The 23,524-nt window shown below is 42.5% G+C and overlaps 1 protein-coding gene across 1 annotated transcript in view; it reads right to left on the minus strand.

Moving 5' to 3' along the window:
• SNTB2 (syntrophin beta 2) overlaps positions 1-23,524 on the minus strand; it is a 110,233-nt gene that overhangs the window by 29,036 nt on the left and 57,673 nt on the right. The window contains exons 2-3 of the mRNA XM_027846514.1: positions 21,247-21,460; positions 3,307-3,517 (exon numbers count right to left, since the gene is read on the minus strand). Coding sequence (XP_027702315.1) covers positions 3,307-3,517; positions 21,247-21,460 — 425 coding nt within the window. The remainder of the gene's footprint in view (positions 1-3,306; positions 3,518-21,246; positions 21,461-23,524) is intronic.

Genomic DNA, 23,524 nt, shown 5'->3' on the forward strand with positions numbered 1-23,524 from the left:
AACTTCCCCTAGAGATACAAAAAGGCTTGACAATCCACGCGTGCACCCATCAGCATCACATCCTTTAAAAGTTCACCTTTGTGGGGTTTTTTTTGCATTCTTTGCATGTTATCAATAGCAGTTATGCCAGAAGGTTATTCTACTTGGTGAAGTTAGCGATGACATACTAACAATGAAAACTAACAAGGAGCTTCAGAATCCTCTGGTAATCATGACAGGAAACAACCTTTCACAAGTCACTGAGTCTAGAAGAACCTGTTTAGTGCCCTCCCCTCCCCATATTTGATGCCCAGAAAAAAATCTATTTATTTATTTGCTTTTTGGTGAGGCAATCAGGGTTAAGTGACTTGCCCAGGGTCACACAGCTAGTAAGTGTCAAGTGTCTGAGGTCGGATCTGAACTCAGGTCCTCCTGACTCCAAGGCCAGAGCTCTATCCACTGCGCCACCTAGCTGCTCCCAAAACTTTATTTTTAAATATAAATGTCTGATACTATATTGCTTACCTTCTCAATGGGTGGGGGAGGTGCTGGAGGGAGATAGAGAATTTGGAAGTCAAAATTAAAAAAAAAAAAAAAGAATGTGAAAAATAATCAAATCAACAAATGTAACAGAAAAAATTAAGTTTGCTGAAAACTGGGCCATGCAAAGATTACTTGACAGTAAACAGAAAACAATGGGTCTAACTCTAAAGGAAGCAGACCTGGGCCCTGACTGGATAGGAGAAAACACACTAAACCTGGAGGCCCTGCTGAGACAGGCCAGGGCCACAGGGCTGTATCTGAGGTCACAGGCTACACTGGAAATTCAGCATGAGAACAAATCTGGCACAGGTCTTGGGGCTGCACTGAAACTTTATGCTCCACTATCTCAGGAACCACAAAAAGCTGACAGAAGCTTTTGGAAAGGAGAAGAGGGGACGCTTTACTAATCCAAAAGGAAGCGGAGAAGGAACCCAGCACACTCAATCCCTCCCGAGGCTCGGCAGACTTCCTCTGGCAGAACAGCTATGCCAGCTCACATTGCTAAGGCTCAGATCAAGTTTCACTCTTTAGGAAAATGAATGATCCAAGTTAGCCTGGACTCCGGAATCCTGACCAGCCTGGCTCTTTGTAAATGAATGCTGCCAGCAGAAACTTTGCTCAAGACTGGTTGGATCCAAATGCGGGGGGAATCTACAAGGCTGGGGGAGCGCCGAGGCCTGATTCCACACCCCCAGGGCTTCCCGACACAGAACTAATGGAGGAGGGAAGGATATTCTCATCACGATCTAGAAGGAGCACAGATAAGACTGAGTACCAAATGAAGGCGTTTAATTCATTCAGAGACGGATGTGAGTCAAGCGGTCATCTTCAGTATCCCTAGGGACTGGACCAGCTTCCCCAAGCAGTCAACACTTAGGAGGCAAAGAAACTGGTGGCATGCTACAGACCAGGTCGTGGCTCTGTACGTAACAGTCAAGGATGAAATACTTGTTTGAAACTTGTTTCATCCTTTCAAGGATGAAAAACTTGTTTCCAGAGTTTGGATCTTCCTTTGACAACTGTCCAAGACACCTGGCTTAGCCAAGGATTCGGATGACTTCATGCCCTCAATAACGCCTCGGGGACATTCTATTGAAATGTGTGGAAAAACCACGGACAGCTTCAAGAAGGCAGCAACCATTCCATCTCTCTTGATTATAATGAGAAATGTAAAGTCTGCCTATTTCAATAGGACATCTTTTCCAAATGTTACCACCTGAGTCAAGCAAACATATTCTACCTTGCAGAAAAACAACTTTCAGATTAAAAAAAGAGATACTTGGTTGGTATTTCTTTACAGCCCAATGGCCTTAAAATGATCAGAACCCAAAAGAAGTTGTTGTGACAAGATTCCTTAAGTAAGGTCTTGCTTAGATTATCATTTATTTGACAAGTAAAATTTTAAAGTGTTTTTTTGCTGTGTGAAATATGATAAGGGATATTTTTCCAGGCTGGAATAATAAATGTCAACATGCATTTTAAAATAAAAGAAGTGAGCCAAAGTGGGCAAACAGCCCTGAAATCTTTACCCTGGATACTGAATCCTGAGATGGCACTGATAAACGAACAAACCCCCAAACTTACCATGTTGATTACTTCCCTCAGCCAGCTTTTATTAAAAACGGCTCACAGGGTCATAGATTTAGAGCTGGGATGGGGATGTCTTTAGAGGACATCTCATTCAATCCCACATACCTGCTTAGTAACTGGAGACCTGGAGTGACTTGCCGGAGGCGCCCGGGTGGTACATGACACCCAGATCATCTGACTCCAAATCTCAAGTTATTTCCCCTGCATCCGCTCTTTATATTTAAAAAGGTTTTACTGATGCCTTTTGTTTTTATATCCCAGTTGCTTCCCACACTCTCCTCCAGAATTCCACATATTCTTCATTTCTCATTGCATAATAATATCACATGCAGCATGTTTTTGGCTTTTCTCCAATCCAATGGGAAACCACCATGATTCTAGTTCCTTGTGATCACAACAAGAACTGCTATGGATATTTGGGGGAGAGGGGTGTGTGTGTACACACACACACGCACGCACACACACATTGTCTTTGACTTCCTTGAAGTATATGGTGGGGTTGCTAGATCAATGAGTATGGATAGGTTAGCCACTCTTTTTTTGTACAATTCCCAAATGAAAAATCTAGAAGGAGTGAACAACTTTGCTGCTCCACCGACAATGCCTCTGTGTGTGTGCATTCATGTCTTCTCACAGCCCCACCATCTCTGCCTGCTCCCATATTTTTGTAGAATAAGGTGAAACCTCAGGATTTAAAAAATTTACATTTCTCTGTTAGTGATTTAGAGAATATTTTAAGGATTTAATTTACATTTTGCAATTTTTTTTTCAAATTGTTTGTTCACATCCTTTAATCATTTACCTACTTGGGAATGGCTCTTCAAGTTGCATATTTTTGATGATTCCCTATCTATTTTGGATACCAGGTTTTTACTGATGATATGTGATACAAATAGTCTTTCTCCACTCTACCAGTTCTTGAGTAGAATATGTATTAGTAAGTCTTCATTTACCCTTGCTTACCTTTCTGGTAGAGATGCTAATACACAGTGAAAACAGACAACAGGCAGACAGCTAGAGATGGAGGAGAAGCCAAGAGCACAAGTAATCCCAAACTGGATAAATCATCCCTTGAACAACTAATGTTTGGCCTTAATGTTAATACCAGAGGTGCTTGGGATAGACCGTTTTACAATCCTCATCCTGCATGAGAAAGCTCTCTATTAACAAGCACTGTCCCACATCTCAGCATACCTGTTCTGCCAGCCAGGCAATGTGTTTGACCTCCTTGCTGCCTCCGGCTGCACAGGTAGCACCAAGCATGGCATTGAGTTCAGCCAGCACCTGGGGGAGGAGAGCCATGATGTTGGTGTGGATGGCTATGAACCACGAGTGGGCGGTGGCAGTGTCCTTGCAGCGAAGAATCAAAGTATTTCTGCTATCAGGAGAATGGAGTTCTATCAATCTGTGTGAAGAAATAAACAAAAAGAGAACTAAATGCACCAAGCATGATAAGATCCACTTAACCTCGACATTCTTAGAATTGAGAGATGCTATCTCCAGATTCCCCCAAGGGGCCCCTTTTCTCAGAAAACCCACACGTGCAAAAACAAATATTCAAATGACCAACTACAGACCTTGTTGTTTCAGCATTCACAGTGATGCTTCTGTAGGGAGGAGCCAATTGGAAGGGATATAATATTGTTTATATCACTATTTATCATGTGATCCTGACCTAGTCTCTCCAGAAGCTGTGAAAAGTTTACCTGTCAAAACTTATAGGCATGTTATAAACAATGAGGTAAGGCTTTTAAAATATTTACAAAATTCCAGTACATTACCAGATAGGGAACATAATTTTCCTGAGTGGCAAGAATAATAATAGTCTTTTATGAAACAATCTTTTTAATTTTAGGGATCTTAAAAAAAAACCATTATTTTTAACATTTTTAAAACAATTTTAAGTTCCAAATTCTCTTCTTCCCTCTAGGACCTCCCCCCCCCCAACTGAGAAGGCAAACAACATATCACTTATACATGTGAAATCATGCAAAACATATTTCCACATTAGCCAGGTTGGTGAAAAATGACTTGGTGATATTTTTAAGTAATGGATTAGCATTGATTAAATATTTTTATGAGCTATTAATAATGGTAGAGCGACAAGCGAGATGTCCGGTGCTAAGAACAATTACTTTTATCTACCTGATAATTAACAAAAAATTATCATAGATTAATTAAACACTTTTAATGCAACGGAACAAACTTATTTCCAGATCAATTTAAGAATTCTGGGTATTAGTTCCCATTTTGGACAAAGCTCCTCCCTAGAGGAGCTTGAGCATCAGTGCAAAGACAATAATGCATTCTAGCACTGTTTACACATCTTTCAAAAGGGAACAAGAGAGTTCACAGTCTTTCTTCACCAAGGCCAAACCCTCACCTGTGCCTTCAGTCCCCTATCCTACTGTCCCTAGGAGAATCCCTCCTCCTCCTCCTCCTCCTCCTCCTTCTTCTCTCTCTCTCTCACTCACTCATATCTTCAATCTCTTCCTATTTAACTGGCTCTTTTCCTGCTCAATACAAACATGTCCAGGTTTACCCTTTGTTCCCACCCTTCCCATCCTGAAAAAAAGCTTTTTCTCTGAGCCATAACTAGGAACATTTTCAGTTGGATAAAAGCCGTTAGAAGGTCACATGGATGGCATTTCTGGCACATTTATAGCTGTATCAGAAGGAGGGGCAGCCTGACCCTCCCACCTTTGGGTTTGGAAGGGGCTAAAGCTGAGGCCTACAAAACGTGGGCATTGCCACTGCCGCTGAAAAGAGGGGAGAAATGCCGCCACCGCCTTTCTCTATGTGGGTTGTCTCTCTTCTGCTTGAGTCTCAAAACACTTGTCATTTCCTTGCCTCGGGAGATGAATGAAAACTCAAAATCCTGGGAATCTACAATAGTCCAGAATGTCTCTGTCCCCTCTACGGGAGTTACACAATTAGGCCATCATCCTACTCATTCAGTTAATTCAACAAGGGATAATTGGAAAGAGTTAGCAGAACCAATAGAATTATCTTCTCTCCAAAAAAAAAAAAAAAAGTGGGCATTGGGGTCACGGGACACTGAGGGGTTGGAGTTCCAGCCAAGAACGTCAGGCAAGGTGTGGGGAGGACAGTGAAAAATGTACCACACCTGAGCCACCTCCAGGCGTTGGTGCTTTGTGACCCAAGCGCCCCCTGGAAGTTACAGCTCAGCCTTCAAGCTACTGTCCTAGAAATTGCCATCTCTTTCAAAGGTCTTCCCTCAGTTCTCTGCTTCTCTGTAGCTAAGATTTCATGCTATTGGACGCTGGCTCCTCCCTTGGCATCTGTGACCCTGCTCTCTCCTAGTCCTCCTCCTACCTGTAGGATGATCATCCATCCCCCGTCCTCTTAGAGCATGGATAGAAACATGGGCTCTGTCACGGCCCCCTCCTCTTAATAAAAGCCCACTGACTGGCTGAGTGATTGGCCATGATTCCTGACGAGTTCACTCGGGTTAGACAGACAATCCCTATGGAGTGTTTGGGAGAGCCTTCAAAGACCATTACTTGGATAGAAGCGGGAGGATGACCAGCAATACCTTCCTCTATCACAGTCATCAATCTGCCCAAATGCATTGTGGGGTTGGCCTTGTTTGGAGGGCTTCGGGTTTGTGGCCAGCCCATTACAGTGGGGTCATGCCAGCACTGAGACCGAGGGGTAGAATGGTGTCTCCCTCTCCAACCCGTCCTGTCAATCCATCGCTGCTCAAGGGCAGGTCTGACTACGCCGGCCTGGTGGTTCTCTAGGAACAGGCACGGCGTCTGCTAGTCCACTTCACAGATTCTCAGAGCCACCTGGCCTTCTTCATGCTCCCGCTCGGTGCCTGGGCCCTGGAACACACTTCTTTCTCTTCTCTACCTTTGAGAAGGCCTACTTTCCTCAGAGACATGGATCAAATGCCACCTTTTACAGGCAGCCTTTCTGAATATTCCAGGTGATAGAGAGGGAGCTAGCCCTTCCCACCCAATAATCTTTCTATCTATTTTGTGTTAACTCTCAACAGAATAATGATGTATCACATTTATAGAGTGCCTCGCATAAGGCACTACACAAGCCTTGTATGAAGCTGGCCAAGTGCTTCATAGCTATTACCTCGTCGGACCTGCCCAACAACCCTGGAAGGCGGATGCTGTTTTTATTTCTGTTTTGTTGTTGTTATTGTTCAGTTGTTTTTCAGTCACATCCAAACTCTCCATGACCCCATTTGGGGTTATCCTGGTAAAGATACTAGAGTAGTTTACCATTTCCTTCTCCATACAGATGAGGAAACCAAGGCAAACAGGGTTAAGTGACTTGCCCAGGGTCACACGGCTACTATGTGTCTGAGGCCAGATTTGAACTCAGGAAAATGAGTCTTCCTGACTCCAGGTGTGGGCACTCTACCCACTGTACCACCTAGCTGTACAGCAGCTAAGTGACTCTGGAGCTCCAAGTCCAGCAGCCCACATGGCCTCGAAGCTCTGGAGGTCAGGGGCTGTTTCACTTTGGCCCTTGTATACAGATCACATCGCATACCGTCTGGAACAAAGGTATTTAATAAGTGCTTATTGACTGATTAGGTGATCTTAACATGGCCAAAATGAAACTTGTTACCTTTGCCGCCAAACCTGTGGCTCTTCCCTAAGTTCATATGACTTTTGAATGTACTGCCATCTCCCCAGTTACTGAGGTCTGGAGGCAGCTCGGGCTCATCCCTTTCCTCGCTTTCCCCATTTGGTCACTTGCCAACTCTTGTACCTACTCCACTGACACTGGTCTTCCATCTCTATTTCCTTCCCTCCACTCATGCAACTACTACCCTTTGTTCCTCTCAACTGACCTGATACACAAATAGCCTCCCATGTGGGCTCCCCGCATCAAGTCTTTCCTTTTGCCAACCTATCTTTCCCACAGGGGCTAAAGAATCTTCCTAAGGCATAGATCTGCCATTTTATGTCTCCCACTCAAAAGTTGTCAGTGACTTCCCATTGCCTCTGGCATAAGATATAAAACTGCTTAGCCTGGCATTTAAAGCTTTCCACAATCCACCCCCAGCCTACCTTCCCAGCCTTATTTCGCGCTCTTCCCTTTCACGTATTCCACTTTCTAACCAGAATGGCCCCAGAAGCCATCCTCCAATCTCCACCTTTTGGTGTTCTCCAAGGACCAGCTCAGATGTTCTCTGCTCTGTGAAGCTGTCTCTCATACCACCTGTTGATGACGCACTGTCCTTCCCTCCCTCCTTCTTGTGTTACATGTAATACCTGAGCTTGCTGCGGTGTTTTTTTGGATGACCAGCACCTAGGACAATTTAGCACATAGTAGGCACTTTATAAATGTCGGCTGAACTGAATTTAATCTAGCCACAAAGCCCAGGGAAAGGCCAGATACAAAGCAGACCCTAAAAAGGAGGCCCATCTTAGGAACATTTGACTCAACTATCAGAACCAGCCAAGAAAGTTATGGAGCTGCAAAAACCTGGATACTACTACAGTGTGAGAACCTGATTCCTTTGAAATCTTCTCAAGCCCTTCCTTAGAATCTATTCATTTTATCTGAGAAGAAATCTGCATACCTGGCCTGAAGCAAATTAATGCAAATTTAACAAGGAGAAAAATAAAGTCTTACACTTATGGGTTAAAAAAAATTGCTTTCATAAGTACAAGATGCCAGTTAGGTGAAACAGTAGATACAACACTGGGCCTCGAATCTAGAAGACCTGAGTTAAAATTCTGCTTCAGACACTTACTAGATATGTGACCCTAAGGATGTGTTCATCTGTCTGCCTCAGTTTCTTCAACTGTTAAATACAGATAATAAAAGCACCTACCTCCAGAGATTATTGTAAGCATCAAATGAGATAATATTTGCAAAGCACTTAGTGCAGTGCCTGGCATATAGCAGGCGCCATACAAATGCTAGTGGTTGCTATTGCTATTACTACTACTATAAGATGAGTGGGAGCATAAGAGGAAAGGAGAAAAAGGGCACTACCTCAAACTCCTTTTCTAAGACAAATATGATCCTTACACCAAACTCATGGAAGGATAAATCCAAAGAGAACCATGCCCAATATCACTAATGCATATTGATAAAAAAAAACAAAACACTTGAAAGACATTTTAAACAAAGAGAATACTACAATATAACAAAAAAAATTGTTATGACCCACTTGGATTTATAGCAGGGATACAAATATAATTCAACATGTGGAATATAATTAGCATAGCTCAATACAGTAATAGTCAAATCAACAAACACTCCATAATAAGCAAATGAAAAAGTATTTGACAAAATATAGGTCACATTTGTGTTAGAAATGCTAAAAAGTATAAAAATGGAAGGATTTTTCTTTAAGAGGATCAAAAGCATTGACCTAAAACCAAGAGTGACCATTATTTGTAAGGAAGAAACACTCTAAGCTTTCCTGTTGAGATCAAACAAAGATGTTCACCGCCTCCACTATTTGACATAGTACTTGAAATGCTAGCTGTAATCAGAAAGATAAGAAAATTAGGAAAAAAGCATTCACAAAGAGACAAAATTATCCCTGTTTGTAGGCAACATAAATTTTTATATTTTTTATATATAATTTTTACTTAGAAAATCCTAAAGAATCAACAACAAAAACTAGTTAGTTGAGGCAATAGCTTCTTCAAGATAAGAGTATACAGATAAATCCATGTCTTAATAAGATTTCTGAATATTAACAATAGAAGCCAAGGGGAAAAGATAGAAAAATTCCATATAAAATAACTACAAAATGCATAAGATATTTGTGATGTATGTTATTAAGACATAAAAAGAACTAATGTGCCAATATAACTACAAAATAATATTTATGGAAATAAATGAAAATCTAAATAATTGGAGAAATACTCAACTCTTTATGACTATATGTCATGGACAGGGGATGCCTGGGCATCATCATCTTGCCACAAAGAACAAAGTGGGGAAAACAAACAGCATTTCAATAAAAAGAGCCAGCATATCAACAGAGTCTGAGAGGATACACAAGAACAAAGTTTTCAAAAGAAGAAACACAAATTATCAACAAGCATATGAGGAAATCTTCCAAATCACTAGAGAAATGCAAATTTAAACAACTCTGAAATATCACTTCACACCTGTCAAACTGGCACTGATGATAAGAGATGGAAAAAGCCCATGTTGGAGGAGCTGTGGGAAGTCAGGCACATTAATTCACTGTTGGTAGAGCTGTGAATTGGCACAAATAACAGCTCTAGAAATACTTGAAATTATGTGGGAAGAGTTACTGACTGTTTAGACCCTATAATTCAGCAGGCCCAATAATGGGTTAATACTCCAAGGAGATCAGTGTCAAAAAGAAAGGTCCTACACATACCAAAATACAGTAGGACTATTTGTAATAGCAAGATGGCGGAAACAAATGTCATACCAAAAGATAGGAGAATGGCAGAACAAGCTGTCATATTTAAATGGAAGGGAATATTGTTGTTGTAGGAAATGATAAATATGAAGAAATCAGAAAAACATGGGAAGACTCATAAGACCTATTGGTAAACAAAAAGCAGAGGTAATAGAACAATACATTTGACTACAATAATGTCAATGAAGACAGTAGAAGGCAAAAATACTTAGGTCATATACAAAGGTCAATGTTAGTTCTATATGACTGAGGCTAAAACACACATCTTTTCTGTTTACAAATGGCAGACTACAAGAGAGGAGAGCTACATGCCCAGTTTGTCAGAATTGCTTTATTTAGTGGTTCTGCTTAATTGTTTATTTTTAAGATACTACCTAGAGTGGTGGTTGTGGGGCAGGCAAAATCTATCAATACAAAGCAAAGTAAGCATGACCCAGATGGTAAGAGAAACAGGGTAGGATAGCAGATACTATATAGTGAGATATATATATATATATGGAGAGAGAGAGCATGTAAGAGTAGAGTAGTATAGTAAAAGGAACATCTGACTTGAAATATGAAGACCAAGGGTGGATTACTGGCTCTGATATAGAAAAACTATGTGAGCAGGAACGTTGCTTAACCTTGCCTCAGTTTCTTGATCTGTAAAACAGCACTAAGGAACACTTTCACTGCCTACGCTCAGATTATGAGGACAGTACCTTACAAACCTTGATTTTGTTTGGTCCTGGGATTTTGTTAGTGTAGATACTCCTGGTAGGAAAAACTCCCTCTATCAATTCACATTAGCAGCTTTGCAAAGCTTAAACATACTCTATAAAGTGAGTTACTGTTATTGTAGCAGCAATGACTTCTACTAATCTGTTTGGGACCTAGGATAATGGGATCCATTGTGCTGCTAGAAATCTACCACATGATCTAAGAAGACTGGAAGGTCCATTTCCCATCAGTTGTACTCCCCACATTCCACTCTACCGCCATCATTACACCCCACTTCCACCTCCAAAAAGCTCATCACCAGGAAACACATTATTACCAAGATTCTTTCAGCTTTGGTACTCAAACCCCATCAGTATTGTCAGTATCGTCTCCCCCTCTAATTGGGGGGCTAGAGGACAGAACAAAGACCCCCCCAAACCTCCAGATAAAGAGGCTCAGCTATAGTCTTCGGATTCCACTCCCCAGTCCTCATGCCTCCAGCTGGGTACCCTCTCCTCCTCCATCTTTATGGTTTCCTTTTATGTACTGTGTTCCTCTATCAGACAATAAGCTCCTGGAGGACAGGAGTGGTGTCTTTGGTTTGCATCCCTGTTGTAGTTCCTCCTTTTGAAGAGGACCACTGGCATCACATGATGATGTCTTGACTTTTGACTTTTAAGTGAGTCAGAGTTGTACAAACTCGTCATCATCCACCCATTCCCACCAGGGAAAAACTAAAGGGAGTCCAGTAAGTGGACAGATATTAATCAATTAACTAACAAGCCTTATTAAATACCTACAGTGTGCCAGTTACGGGGCCAGGTATCAAGCAGAAACTTGTCTCGTGAATACTGCACTGAGACCAAGAGAAAGCACATGCGGCTCTGGGTTGAAGGGCATGAGATCTAACTTGAGCAGAATGATCCCAAGCCCGGTGTTCCAGAGGACATGAGTCTAAAGTGCTATACTAAGGCTTGGGGAGAAAACAAGTTTCTCTATAACAAGGTTTGTGCCCTAACACAGCTGGCTTCCTTGCGGCTCTTAGAACATACTCTCCATTTCCCAACTCCACGCATTTTCTTTGGCTGTCCCCCAAACTTGGAATTCTCTCCCTCCTCATTCATCTTTGCCTCCATCCTTCAAGTCTCAGCTAAAAGCCTACCTTTTCCAAGAAGCCTTTCCCGATCCCCCTTAATGATAATGCCTTCCCTCGGAGATTATCTTTAATTTATCCTGTTTATATCTTATTCGTACATAGTGGTTTACTTGTGGTCTCCCCCATTAAAGGGTGACGTCCTGGAGGGCAAGGATTGTTGCTGCCTTGCTCTGCATCTCCAGCACAGTCCCTGGCACTCAGTAAGTGTGTGATTAATGCTTGCCGACTTGATGATCAAAGGACTATACAATTCTGGGATGAAGGGGCAGTCGGAAAATAGAGGGATCAGAGAACATTTCCTAGAAAGATGGCGCTTGTGTCTGGCTTTAAAAGTATGGAGGAAAATTTTATTGATTTAAGAAGCTTAATACTGATTTAAATTTAAAACTAACTTTTAGCTTATTGCCATTTGAATTTACATTACACTCTTCGTTATTCTTGTTTTTGTTTTATTCCTTTTAACGCTAACTCTTCTTGTATTGCTGATACACTCTTTAAGAAACGTTTCTTTGTTAAAACTTACTTATATTCTTTAGAGGAAAGGTGTATAATTTATGTAAGGAATTAATATCATTTATATAAAGAAAACACAGTAAACTGTACCATCAACAAAATGCTGAGATGCTCCCTTTTAAGAATAAGAAGTCTGAGCACACAGTTGGTGAGCTACCCAGAACACCTAGTCCTTTGCTCATCTAACTAGAGAAGGCAAATTTACTTTAAGATTCAATGACCTGAAGTTGCCCTTGAAAAGCTCTCCTAGTTTCCTTGATAACTATAAAATCTATTTCTCATGACTGCCAATGGAAAGTAAATCATTTCCTATGTTCTTCAGGAGTATCAAGATTACATGTTTCACATATTTAATATTTCTACAAAAATGACCAGACAAGTTCCACTTTTCCTTGGGCATTTAGTACAGCTGAGTCATGGTTAAGACATACAGTCCTGACTTTGATCCAGAAATCCAAGCTCCCACATCTTTTGGAGGACAATTTATTTCCACTTCATTGGTTTGGCATTGGGTGGCTAGCTTGACATCCTTCACACAAATGCTCAAAATTCAGGCACAAATTTATGACAAGAAATTTCCTTCATCCCTCCCACTGACCTACTTAGCACTAAATATAGGCATCAGTTTATCCTTATTTTCAGATATAACAAAGTTATTGAAAAGGTTATAACTGAGTGAAGTAAGCAGAAGCAGGCAAAAAATATATGTAAGAACTTTGTTCTTGTACAGTCATGCAGTTGTGTCTGACTCTTTGTGACCCTGTGGACCATAGCACACCAGCACTGTCTGTGGGGTTTTCTTAGCACAGATAATTGCCATTTTCTTCTCCAGTGGATTAAGGCAAACATAGGCTAAGTGACTTGCCCAGGGTCACACAACAACCGATGTCTGAGGCCGGATTTGAACTTAAGTCTTCCTGACTCCAGTCCCATCACTCTGTCCACTGAGCCAACTAACTGCTTCCTATGCAATAACTACAATGATGTAAAGAAAAACAGTATTAAGAGGTATCTGAATTCTGATTAGCTGCAATGATGAACAGTCGCTGAAACACATCTGCTCCTCTTGGTAAGGCGGGGTACTATGTGATCAGAGTGGGGCCAAGACTATGAGACAGCAGTATTCCCTCAGTCAGTTTTGCCTAATTGTTAACCTTTGTTACAAGGAAGGGTGGTATACTGGAAAATGTTATTATTGTTCAGCCATGTACAACTCTATATGACTCCATTTGGGGTTTTCTTGGAAGATACTGGAAGGGTTTGCATTTCCTTCTCCAGCTCATTTTACAGATGAGGAAACTCAGACAAACAGGGTTAAGTAACTTGCCCAGGGTCACACAGCTAGTAAGCATTTAAGACCAGATTTGAATTCACGAAGATGAGTCTTCCTGACGCCAGGCTGGGTGCTCTATCCATTGAACCACCTAGCTGCCCCTATTGGGAAATGACTGGAGTGTAAAAAGAGGTGTCTATAACTTTGAATAGGTATCATCCTCTAAGATGTGTTTCTTTTGACATGACATAAATGCCAGATTCCCAAACATTAGGAATCTCAGTGATCAAAAGCAGTTGATTCAATGCCTGATCAAACAGTTCAGAAACGAGTGGACTATGAAGGGATAATGAGGTAGGCAGGTCCCCAATTATCCATTTTTAAAAATTTAAATGAAAAGGATCTTGAGTTAGAAAATTTAATTACATAAAATATAAAGGCTCCTTCTAGGGTTCAATCAATCATCTCCAGACTGACCCTAGGACCCAAAAGATCCTTCCTTCTAGAATGCAGCTCTAATATTAATTGAAGACTCACAGCAAAGCCTTTTTTTTTAATAGCCTACCACTGTTTTAAAAGCACAGTTCAAATGAAAACCCCGCTAATAAATACACTATGGCAATCTGCCAATCATTGCTGAGGCCCATAGGAGAGCAAGAGAAAGAAAACGTGGAAGACAGCCACAGCATGAGCGGTATTGGCTTTGGGCCAAACCACTAGGAATTTTCTGTGAATTACAATTACATTTTGATCAGATGAATCAAGGTGTGGTCTAGGCACCCCAGAGCACAGGGCCCCCTAAGTTTAGCTGCTCTGGGGTGCTGGATTTTCTTTGGTTTCCCAGACACTTCTACAGCATTTATTTAATCAACTAAAGACAAATGCAGAGTCCGGTGGCTAGACTGGGAGGTTAACACTTCCACCCTAGTTTATGTGTGGCACAAAGCCCAAATTATCTTTTGTACGGAAAGTATCCAGGGCTAAGATTATCGAGGCAGCCTGTACACGCCCAAAGAACACAGCACTGCATTTCCAAAAGGCAGCTGCATGAGAACAGCGTGTTCTTTCTGAACTATACAGAGCGCTAAATAAATATACATTGCCCACAATAGTCACTGGCAAAAAACCGAGCTCCATTTTCTCTTACACGAATCTCTTGACACTAGAGTTAGCTTCTACTTTCTTAACGGGACGCCCTTGTTAAAAGTGGCTTAAACATACATTATAGCAGTCTTGAAAACTGAAATTAGAGTGGGCAGCAGAGAACACTGGAAGGAGCCCCTCATTTGCCCTGATGCCTAATGATGTGTTTGAGATTTAGGAAGTAGAACCATGTAAGAAAGAATACAGGAAACTTTTAAAAAAACTAATCCCAAATCCCTCACTTGGGATAAATAAAAGTAGATCACAATATAAGTGAAGGTAGGAAGAAGCGCAGCCAGACAACAGTTCTTGTAAAAAAAAAAAAAGATCTGGGGCTTTTAGTGGACCTCAAAACTCAAAGAGTGAACAACAGGACACTGCATGTCCAGAACTGGGGATCAGGATCAATTGCAGTAGGCTCGGGTCAGGGAGAAAACGGCCCAAGGAGGCCATCCCCACTCTGGAGAAGCTCACATTCTCTTGTCCACATAGGTACTGGCAGGACAGATCCAGAGAATCCCTTTAAAAATAAGGCAATTAGGAGCAGCTAGGTGGCTCAGTGGATAGAGCACCAGCCCTGAAGTCAGGAGGACCTGAGTTCAAATCCGACCTCAGACCAAACACTTGACACTTACTAGCTGTGTGACCCTGGGCAAGTCACTTAACCCCAATTGCCTTTAAAAAAAAAAAGGCAATTAGGTGTGAAAATCTGTTTAATAGGAATGTATATGTATAGCCTATATCAGATTGGGGAGGGAGGGAGAGAAAAATTTAAAACTCAAATGCTTATGGAAGTGATTGTTGATAAAATAAATTAATAATAAATAAATAAAATGTTTAAAAATTTTAAAAAATTTCACAAACCATTTTTAACACTTAAAAAAAAATAAGGCAATTAGGAAGGGAAAGCAGCAGCAGCTGAGGGGGATGGTGAGAATGAAAGGACAGGAGAGTCACAAGATGACTAACTGAAGGAAAAGTGATACTTAGCCTGGAGAGGAAAAGACTTGGGGCATGAATCATCCTCTTCAAGGATTTTAAGGGTGCCTCAGTCCAAGAGGGATTAGCAGACTTAACGCTTTGGCCCAACAGGCACAACTGAGGAGAATGTATGGAAGCTGCAGACTGACCTATTTGGGCTCCATAGGAAGAAAAACTTCCTAACTATGAGAACTCTCTGCACACCGGGCTTGGAGAGGAAGGGAGGGAGGGTCTCCAAGCAGGGGCCCTCTGGCTAGCACCTCTCAGGGAGACTGTCCCTAAATAGTGTAAGATTATTAGGGAAACAGAGCTAATGTCCATAGGTAAACAGTACAGCAGCTAGGTGGCACAGCAGATAGTGCGCTGGGCCTTGAGTCAGGAAGAACTGGGTTCAAATGTGACCTCAGAACACTTACTAGCTGTGTGACCCTGGGCAAGTCATTTAACCCCTTCTGCCTCATTTGCTTCGTCTATCTAATGAGCTGGAGAAGGAAATGGCAAACCATTCTAGTATCTTTGCCAAGAAAACTCCATGGAAGTTTTGGCGCTCGATGGCCTACAGGACCACGTTGGGCACGTCTAACAACCCAACAACAATAACAACAACAACAACAAAGAGATTCAATTGCTTCAGTTTTAAATGTTGACCATGGCAGAGGGGACAGTGGGCACAGACAGAAGAACTGGTATGTGGCTGATCCAGCAGGAAAGGCCTCATTGAAACAACATCATGGAAAAAAAATCTCAGGATCTGGAATCGAGAAAGACCCAGGTTTGAATCCCACCCTTAACATAAGCAAGTCACAACTGAAGTCTCGGATTCCTCATCTGCAAAATGGGTCTAAAAGGATCTATCTCCCTCACAGAGTTATTGTAAGGTTCAAAAGAAATTATGTGAAGTACTTTGCAACTCACTATAAAAAGTCACCTATTATTACTATTATCATCATCATCAGGACCCAAGACCATCTAGGGATATCTCCTGCAAAGGACTGTAAGAGATCAAATGTCTAAGCAGTAATATAGCTAATCATACAGAGCCGACTCTAATGAATGTGCTGATGACAGATGACCTGCTAAAACCTGGCCCTCTTCACTGTTCCTACTTGAACTGGTTTGCTCCCCAAGGCTTTACCTTTAGCAGCTGCACTTATCATCAGGCCTGTTTTTTTTTCTTTCCTGTTTTCGACACACCTGACGCTTAAGCTGCATTGTCTGTGGATGGTAAGTCTCAAAACCAGCTCACACCTGAAATCTAATGGGGCTTATATTTACAGAAGCTGGCACGGGGGAAACTCTGAACCAGAGTGAGGACTCTCTCCCAAAGTGCTCGGTGTGATTCTGAAGATTTTCAATTTGTCTTAAAGCACAGACCTAAGCATGATGCCTCTCTCTTGGCTCAAGAAACTTCCGTGGCTCACAGATGCACTTTGGATGAAACATAAACCCCTGAGCTGATAAGAGGCTGCAGCCTCCTTGCCTGGGAGGCACACTGGGCCTGTCTGTTCCCTCTATTCACATTCCATCTCCCTCCCACCTCCTCCATGGGGTGCACTCCCTTCCCCCATCTCCTCTCCACCTCTTGGAATTCCTGGCTTGGTTCCTTCTCCCAAATGGAACCCTCTCGGGATCCCTTTGGTTCTCAGTACTTGCTGCCTCCTCCTCCAAAGATCCTGTCTAGATTACATTGTTTACGTTTTATCTCCCAGTAGATTACAAGCTCCTGGAGGGCAGGGCTATGGTTTTTTTTTTTTTTTTTACTTATATCTATAAAGGGGGCAATGTCTAGCACAAAGTACATGCTAATAAATGCTTGTTGAACTGGAAAATAAATAATGTGATTACATTTTACAGAGGGAAAACGAAGTGGACAGAGAAAATATATGACTGTTATATATTGTGGGCCGGACCTGCCTCAGATCAGTTCCCTAATAGTTTAGTTTCAATATTGGAACAAAACGAGCACTGGTGGGTTATTTAACAGTTAATAAAAGGAGATGACAACAACGTTAGCAGCAACACACAGCATTTACGTAGCACTTTTTAAGGTTTGCAAAGCGCTTTACCTCTGATTATCCCCATTTTACATATGGGGAAACTGAGGCAGAGGGCAGTTTAGTGACTTGATCAGGTCAGAGGCCAAATTTAAACTAAGGTCTAGCATGCTGTCCACAGCGCCCCCTAGTGGCTCACCCGGCCATAGCGGGAGGACACAACAGTGGTCGCGGACCTGCCAAACCAAACCTCCAAGGCCCATACTCCCTACCCCCAGGTCCTAGTGGCTACTCTGTACTCAAGCTAAAGGGAAGTCAGAGCAGCAGCCCAAGCCCTCAATTTCTGAGCTAAGCATATCTTCAGGAATGTCTCGGCACCATTTAAGGACAACCCCACCCCCACCCCCACCCGGCATAGGGGAAGGGCTCAGGTATTACAACTACCACAACTCCACTCAGAGCCGATCTTCCAGGGGGCAGCTAGGTGGTGCCATGGCATGTGTGGAGCACCAGGCCTGGAGTCAGGAAAATTCATCTTTCTGAGTTCAAATCCAGCTGTGTGACCTTGGGCAAGTCACTTAACCCTTTCTGCCTCAGTTTTCTCACCTGTCAAATGAGCCGGAGAAGGAAATGGCAAACTACTCCAGTATCTTTGCCAAGGATACCCCAATGGGGTCATAAAGAGTCAGACAGGACTGAAAAACGACTGAACCCAAGGTGTTCTGGAGGAACTTCCACTACTGTGGCTAGTATACCCTGACCCCAGTCTTCAAGAATCCTAATACAGACAGAAGGAAAAACTAAAACAGAAAAAAGGCAAACCAAAATAAACAACTGAACAATCACGGAAGAGGGACTGGCCCTTCCTGATTGCCGGCCCACCTCCAGACTTCTCCACGGTGTCCTTCCCTCCCCCCTTTCACAGCTTTCTTTCGTATGTGTCTTCCCGGTTAGATGGGCAAGTTCCTTGAGGGCACAGCTGTCTTTGGCCTCTCTGTGTATCTCAGTGGTACCTGACACATAATAGATGTTTACTGTGTGGAGAGAATTCTGATTTTTATAATATTGATATGATACGTAATAAATAGATTATGAATAGATGAATAGAACACAAATAGATTAGATTTTTCAGAATTGCCTTGTCCAGCTCGAGTCAGACTCACGATGCAGCTTGAACTGATCAATCATGCCTTGACAAGGCTCACATTCACTGGCATCCTTCTGTCTGTGTACCTGAAGGGAAGCGAATCAAAGACTGTAGAACTTGTTCCCATCACCACAGAACTCTGGTCCTGTGACCCCCCCCTTCCCAAGGACTCCAGAACTGTTGTGCCGTCGTCGTGGGAAACCGCTCCGGCCCTTGTTTGTAATCCACATTCCCCCATCCTTCCCACTTGTGATTTATGTATATAATCTCCGCCTCTACTTCAGCCAGATTCGCAAATCTGTCCCTCATAAGGAAACTAATCAATTAAACGACTCCCTGATTGCTTTGTCTTGCTCTCCTGATGCAGTTTAGTCATTCTCAGGTGGAGAATGGTTCAGTAAATTCCTGTTAACAATAGACCGCTTGAATCTGAGAGAATACCAGGAAGGACTGAGTCTCAGGTTTACTTCAAGTCCATGTAGTGGGGGATCCTAAATCTCTGAAGTTCAATATTAAAAGGCGACCATAAGCAGAAACAGCATCAGGAACATCAAGGCCAGAGCAAAGATGATGACATTTCCTGCAGAATCACTGACCCTAATTCTAGGTCAAGGAGAAATGCCCTGTGCCACTGATGGGCATGGGATCTGAACCCCTAAAAGGAAAAGACCATGTCTTTGGGATTGGACCCCAAAAAGGAAAAGCCCTGGACTTGCCCACAAGGCCAAATCTCGGGCGATTGCCTGAGGCTATCATCCCATCAACTTCATTATCATCTATGCCCAATCTCCCAGTTCTCTGTTACCCTTAACCTAGCCCAGCCCCCCACTGCCTTACCTCCCTGTGGTGACTTCCCACCCTTAATCCTATCTATGCTCCATTCTCCCTTGGCCACAAGGTCCAGGTCCCAGGCACTCGAACACTTCACAGTCACCCAGCTTACTGGCCTCTCCCATCCAGATCCTCCTTAGACCCCTCCTCCAGTCATCCCAGACTACCTGGCCACTCCTGGACCCCTCCCACAGTCCTTCTGTACATAATGTCCATCTGGCCTCCATTAAGATGTTCAGATTCTTAAGATCTGGCCCCCTTGCATGAGTGATATAAATGCTGATTCCTTAAGAGTGCGGCCAATATGGTTGATCTTTAATAAACCCTGTCTTTGGCTAAAAGAAGGCTTGGGTCGAATTTATTTGGGGAGGACCCACGTGTCATGATTTTGGGGTCCCAGCACCCCTAAACCTCAATGCCACCACCCACTTGGTGTTCCCTGCTGCCAGCCAGCACCTCCTCCCCTTCCCTGGGAGCCCATGGCGGGAGGGACAGTGGAATTCAAAATCTTTGCCCAACAGGAAGGATCTGAGGGACTGCACTTCTTCTTTTGGAAAGGCTTTCACATCCCTCTTATTGCCAAGAAGCAAGTTCCCTCCCAACAATGCCGCATCTTGGGTCTCCAAGCCCTCCCTGGGTGGGAGTTACACCATGATAACTGGTACCAGCTAACCATCTTACATTAGTCTATGGGCTATCCTGGTCCCACTCTTCTACCACTGGAGCCCATGCCTCTCTGCCCACTGCCCCCAGCTAAGATCCCCAGGGTCCATGTCTGTGCCGACTCTGGACACTCTGCCAGGGTCATCTGCTGCCCTCCGGGCCAGGGCAGGACACCTCGGACTCCCTAGGGCCTGAGCTGAGACAGGGTATTGTGGTAGTCCTGGGCCCTATAGCTGCCAATGCTGCAGCAGGTTCTGCAGGAATGCTGTGGGTGCTGGTGCTGCTGCTGCTGGGACCTGACTTTGGGTTCTGTGCAGAGATAAAGACACACTCCAACCAAGCCAGAGATTCCTCTAGGCAGTGTATGGGAGCTATTCCCAGGAGCAGGGAATATCGATTTCTGCTGATGTTGGGCAAATGCTCTTGGGGCCTGAGTTCTTTCTCTTTCTCACCTTGTGGAAGAGAGAGAGAGAGTGGAGACAGGAGAGAGAGAGGAAAGAGTGAAAAAGAGAGACACTCAAGCTCCAGTATTAAACTCCAATCTTAAGAGCTCACACAGGTAGCAAGTGTCAGAGGCAGGATCTGGGCCTGGAGTCCGGAAGATCTGAGTTCAAATCTAGTCTCAGATATTTACTAGTTGTGTGACCCTTAGTAAGTCACTATTTAATCCTGTTTGCCTCAGTTTCCTCATCTGTCAAATGAGCTGGAGAAGGAAATGGCACACCATTCCAGTAATCTCTGCCAAGAAAACCCCAAATGGGGTCACACAGAATAAGACATGACCCAACAACAAATAAGATCATTGTACTGGTGTAAATTATACAGATCTAAGGAGGACAATGTTAGCAACAGAAGAGATCAAAGAAGACTCGAGAATGGAGGATGTGCATGGAGATGAGATGAGCATGACATGACATTTGAGCTGCCCATAACTGGAGAAAAAATCAGAAGCACAGAACAGTAGATCTGGGCTGAATCCCAGAGATCACCTAGTTCCCCACCTTCATTTTACAGGTGAGGATACTTGTCCCAGAGAAATGAAATGATTTATGCAAGTCCATGGGGCTGCCATTATCCTGTACATTCGAATATGGCAGGGCTGGGCCCCACACTTGGGTCTCCTACTCCCTGGCCACTACCATAGAAAGACTTTTCACCTTCTAAGAAGAATATAAAATATATAAATAAGAAGGACAATTACGGGAGCTTTAGCCTCTCTTCTGTGAAGGATACAACAGTAATATATTGGCAGCTGAGCCCCCACTTGGCTCCCAGTTTTACAAAGTTTACAAGTAGTCTGTTGTTCCCCCATTATTTTCCTCTCACCTGTTCTCCAGATCTGGCATACTCAGGTTCCTGGTAGCAAAACACATTTTGAGAGGGATGACCTTCTTGTCTTTGGTGCCGTGTTGGTGTTTGGGGGAGCCCGAGTCCTCGCTGCCACTAAAGCTTGGTGACTGGGGGGCGACCCCTTCCCAGGGCAGATCGGATACCAATGATGGCTTCTTGATATACGGGGTCACTTCCCGGATGAACTTGACTACGGACAAAATCAGGATAGAGAAGCAAATTAGTCCTTTTGCATCTTTTAGAAATGCACAACTAGAAAACAACCATGTTCTTAACATAAAATGTAAGATAAAATATATCTTATTCTTTATAACAAGTGGAATGTCACTCTCAGGACATGGGAGGAGACATTTTAAAAATATAAATCTGGGGAAGAGGGAAGGAAAAAAAGAAAAAAATTTACAGCACTTTATTATATATTTAAATGAAATAGCAGTTGTACATAATAGATTTGCAGTTTTATGTGCAATCTTTTTTTTTTATTATACTATATTATGGAAATGCTTGTTTTAGCCCATAAATTAAAAATAAAATAAATAAAAATATAAATCTGAGTTTTTGGACTGTTATAAAATGATAGTTTCATCTCACTACATGGGAAACATGCCCTTTGCCTTTATTTCTCATGGAACAGATTGTGCAAAGATGTATGGAGATAAAACCTTCATGCCCCAGGAACTAGACAGGTTGAGGGGACTTTATCTCAAACCATTTTAAAATAAAAAACAAACAGCTGGACACAGTTCAATCAAACTCACAACAATCAATGCCCGATTACTCCACAATGAGCCATAAATGGTGTATCAGCATTTCCTTGTTCCCTCACCCCTAACATTTCTTTGAGGCAAACCATTAGCAACATTCTAGAAAGTGAAGAAGAATCATAAAAAAAAGATAGGTATATCAATAATGTATAGTAAGTATCAGAAAGATGTCAAATATTGTGAATTCTCACCCGTTTCCTTGTTTTCAATGTGTACAGAAACAAAAAAAAATTTTTAAATTAGGACATTTCTAAAAATATATATTGCATAATAGAATAGTGTAAGCCTATCACTTCAAATATGAATATCTGGGGAAGAGGTTGCAAGTTTTAGCTGCAGTCAGCAAAAGGACCAAGCTTATTGTTTTATAAGTTACATGACAAGATCTGCTGAAATTAAACACAATACAGAAGAAAGCTGAGGCCAGCAATTTGGGGAGAGCACTGGTGTTTTGTGCTTCCATACATCATGGTTCTTTCTGGGTAGGGAGTGCAAAGGGCTAATTTAACTCCTTCATGGTACCAAAGAGAATCTTTCATCCTCAAAAAATAAGCTAGGGCCCAGTACCCATAAAAATGGTTTAAATCTAGCTGTGTTCTGACTCGGGCCTTTCAAGACCTGTCTTAGCCTTGTGCTTTCAAGAGGATTCCATTATGAGGACTCTGGCAACAATAATCAACAGTTTCCAGTTACTGCCAAAAGCTGATACATGATCTTTAACATTCTGGGTCATTTCAAACAATTTCTACGGTGAAAGATACACTGACTACTATAATTAAGGTTCAACTATCCCCCAAAGGAGTCTGGGTCTACTCCGAAAGCTATCTGATCCAAAATACCTTGTTAAGTTGGATACCAAACCCACAATAATCTGAATGAATAACAAACACCACTTCTTCGGTGGATTCATTAAGAGGGCAATGGCTACCATAACTTGGCCACATCAAGACTAGTGGCTAAGGGAACATCTGGCAGCCCTTGTCTGGTGGCAGGAGCCACATTATTCACGCTACCTGGGAAAAAGCTAAGCCCATCCTTGAGAGACATGAAAGTACATGGGAATTCCTACTAAGCCTCTTCAAGGAATTATAGAAGTTATTGTTGAGTCATTTTCAGTATTGTTCAACTCTTCGTGATCCCATTTGGAGTTTTCTTGGAAAAGACACTGGAGTAGTTTGCCATTTTCTTCTCTAGCTCATTTTACAGATGAGGAAACTGAGGCAAACAGGGTTAAGTAACTTGTCCAGGGTCATACAGCTTGTAAGTATCTGAGGCCAGATTTGAACTCAAGAAGATGAATCTTCCTGACTCCAGGCCTGGCAGTCTATCCACTGGACCACCTAGTGGCCCTTAGAGAAGGCCTATAGCTATATTTCTGTTGTAAAGGTATAGTGAGTTACCACACCTTCTAAAAGGCCTCAGTCTGGACACATGGCTAACTTAGGGTAAATGGAACAAAGCTTTCCCCAACTGCACCATATTTAATTCAT

This window comes from Vombatus ursinus, unplaced genomic scaffold, assembly GCF_900497805.2.
Source record: "Vombatus ursinus unplaced genomic scaffold, bare-nosed wombat genome assembly UNPS02005286.1, whole genome shotgun sequence".
In the NCBI taxonomy this organism is placed as follows: domain Eukaryota; kingdom Metazoa; phylum Chordata; class Mammalia; order Diprotodontia; family Vombatidae; genus Vombatus; species Vombatus ursinus.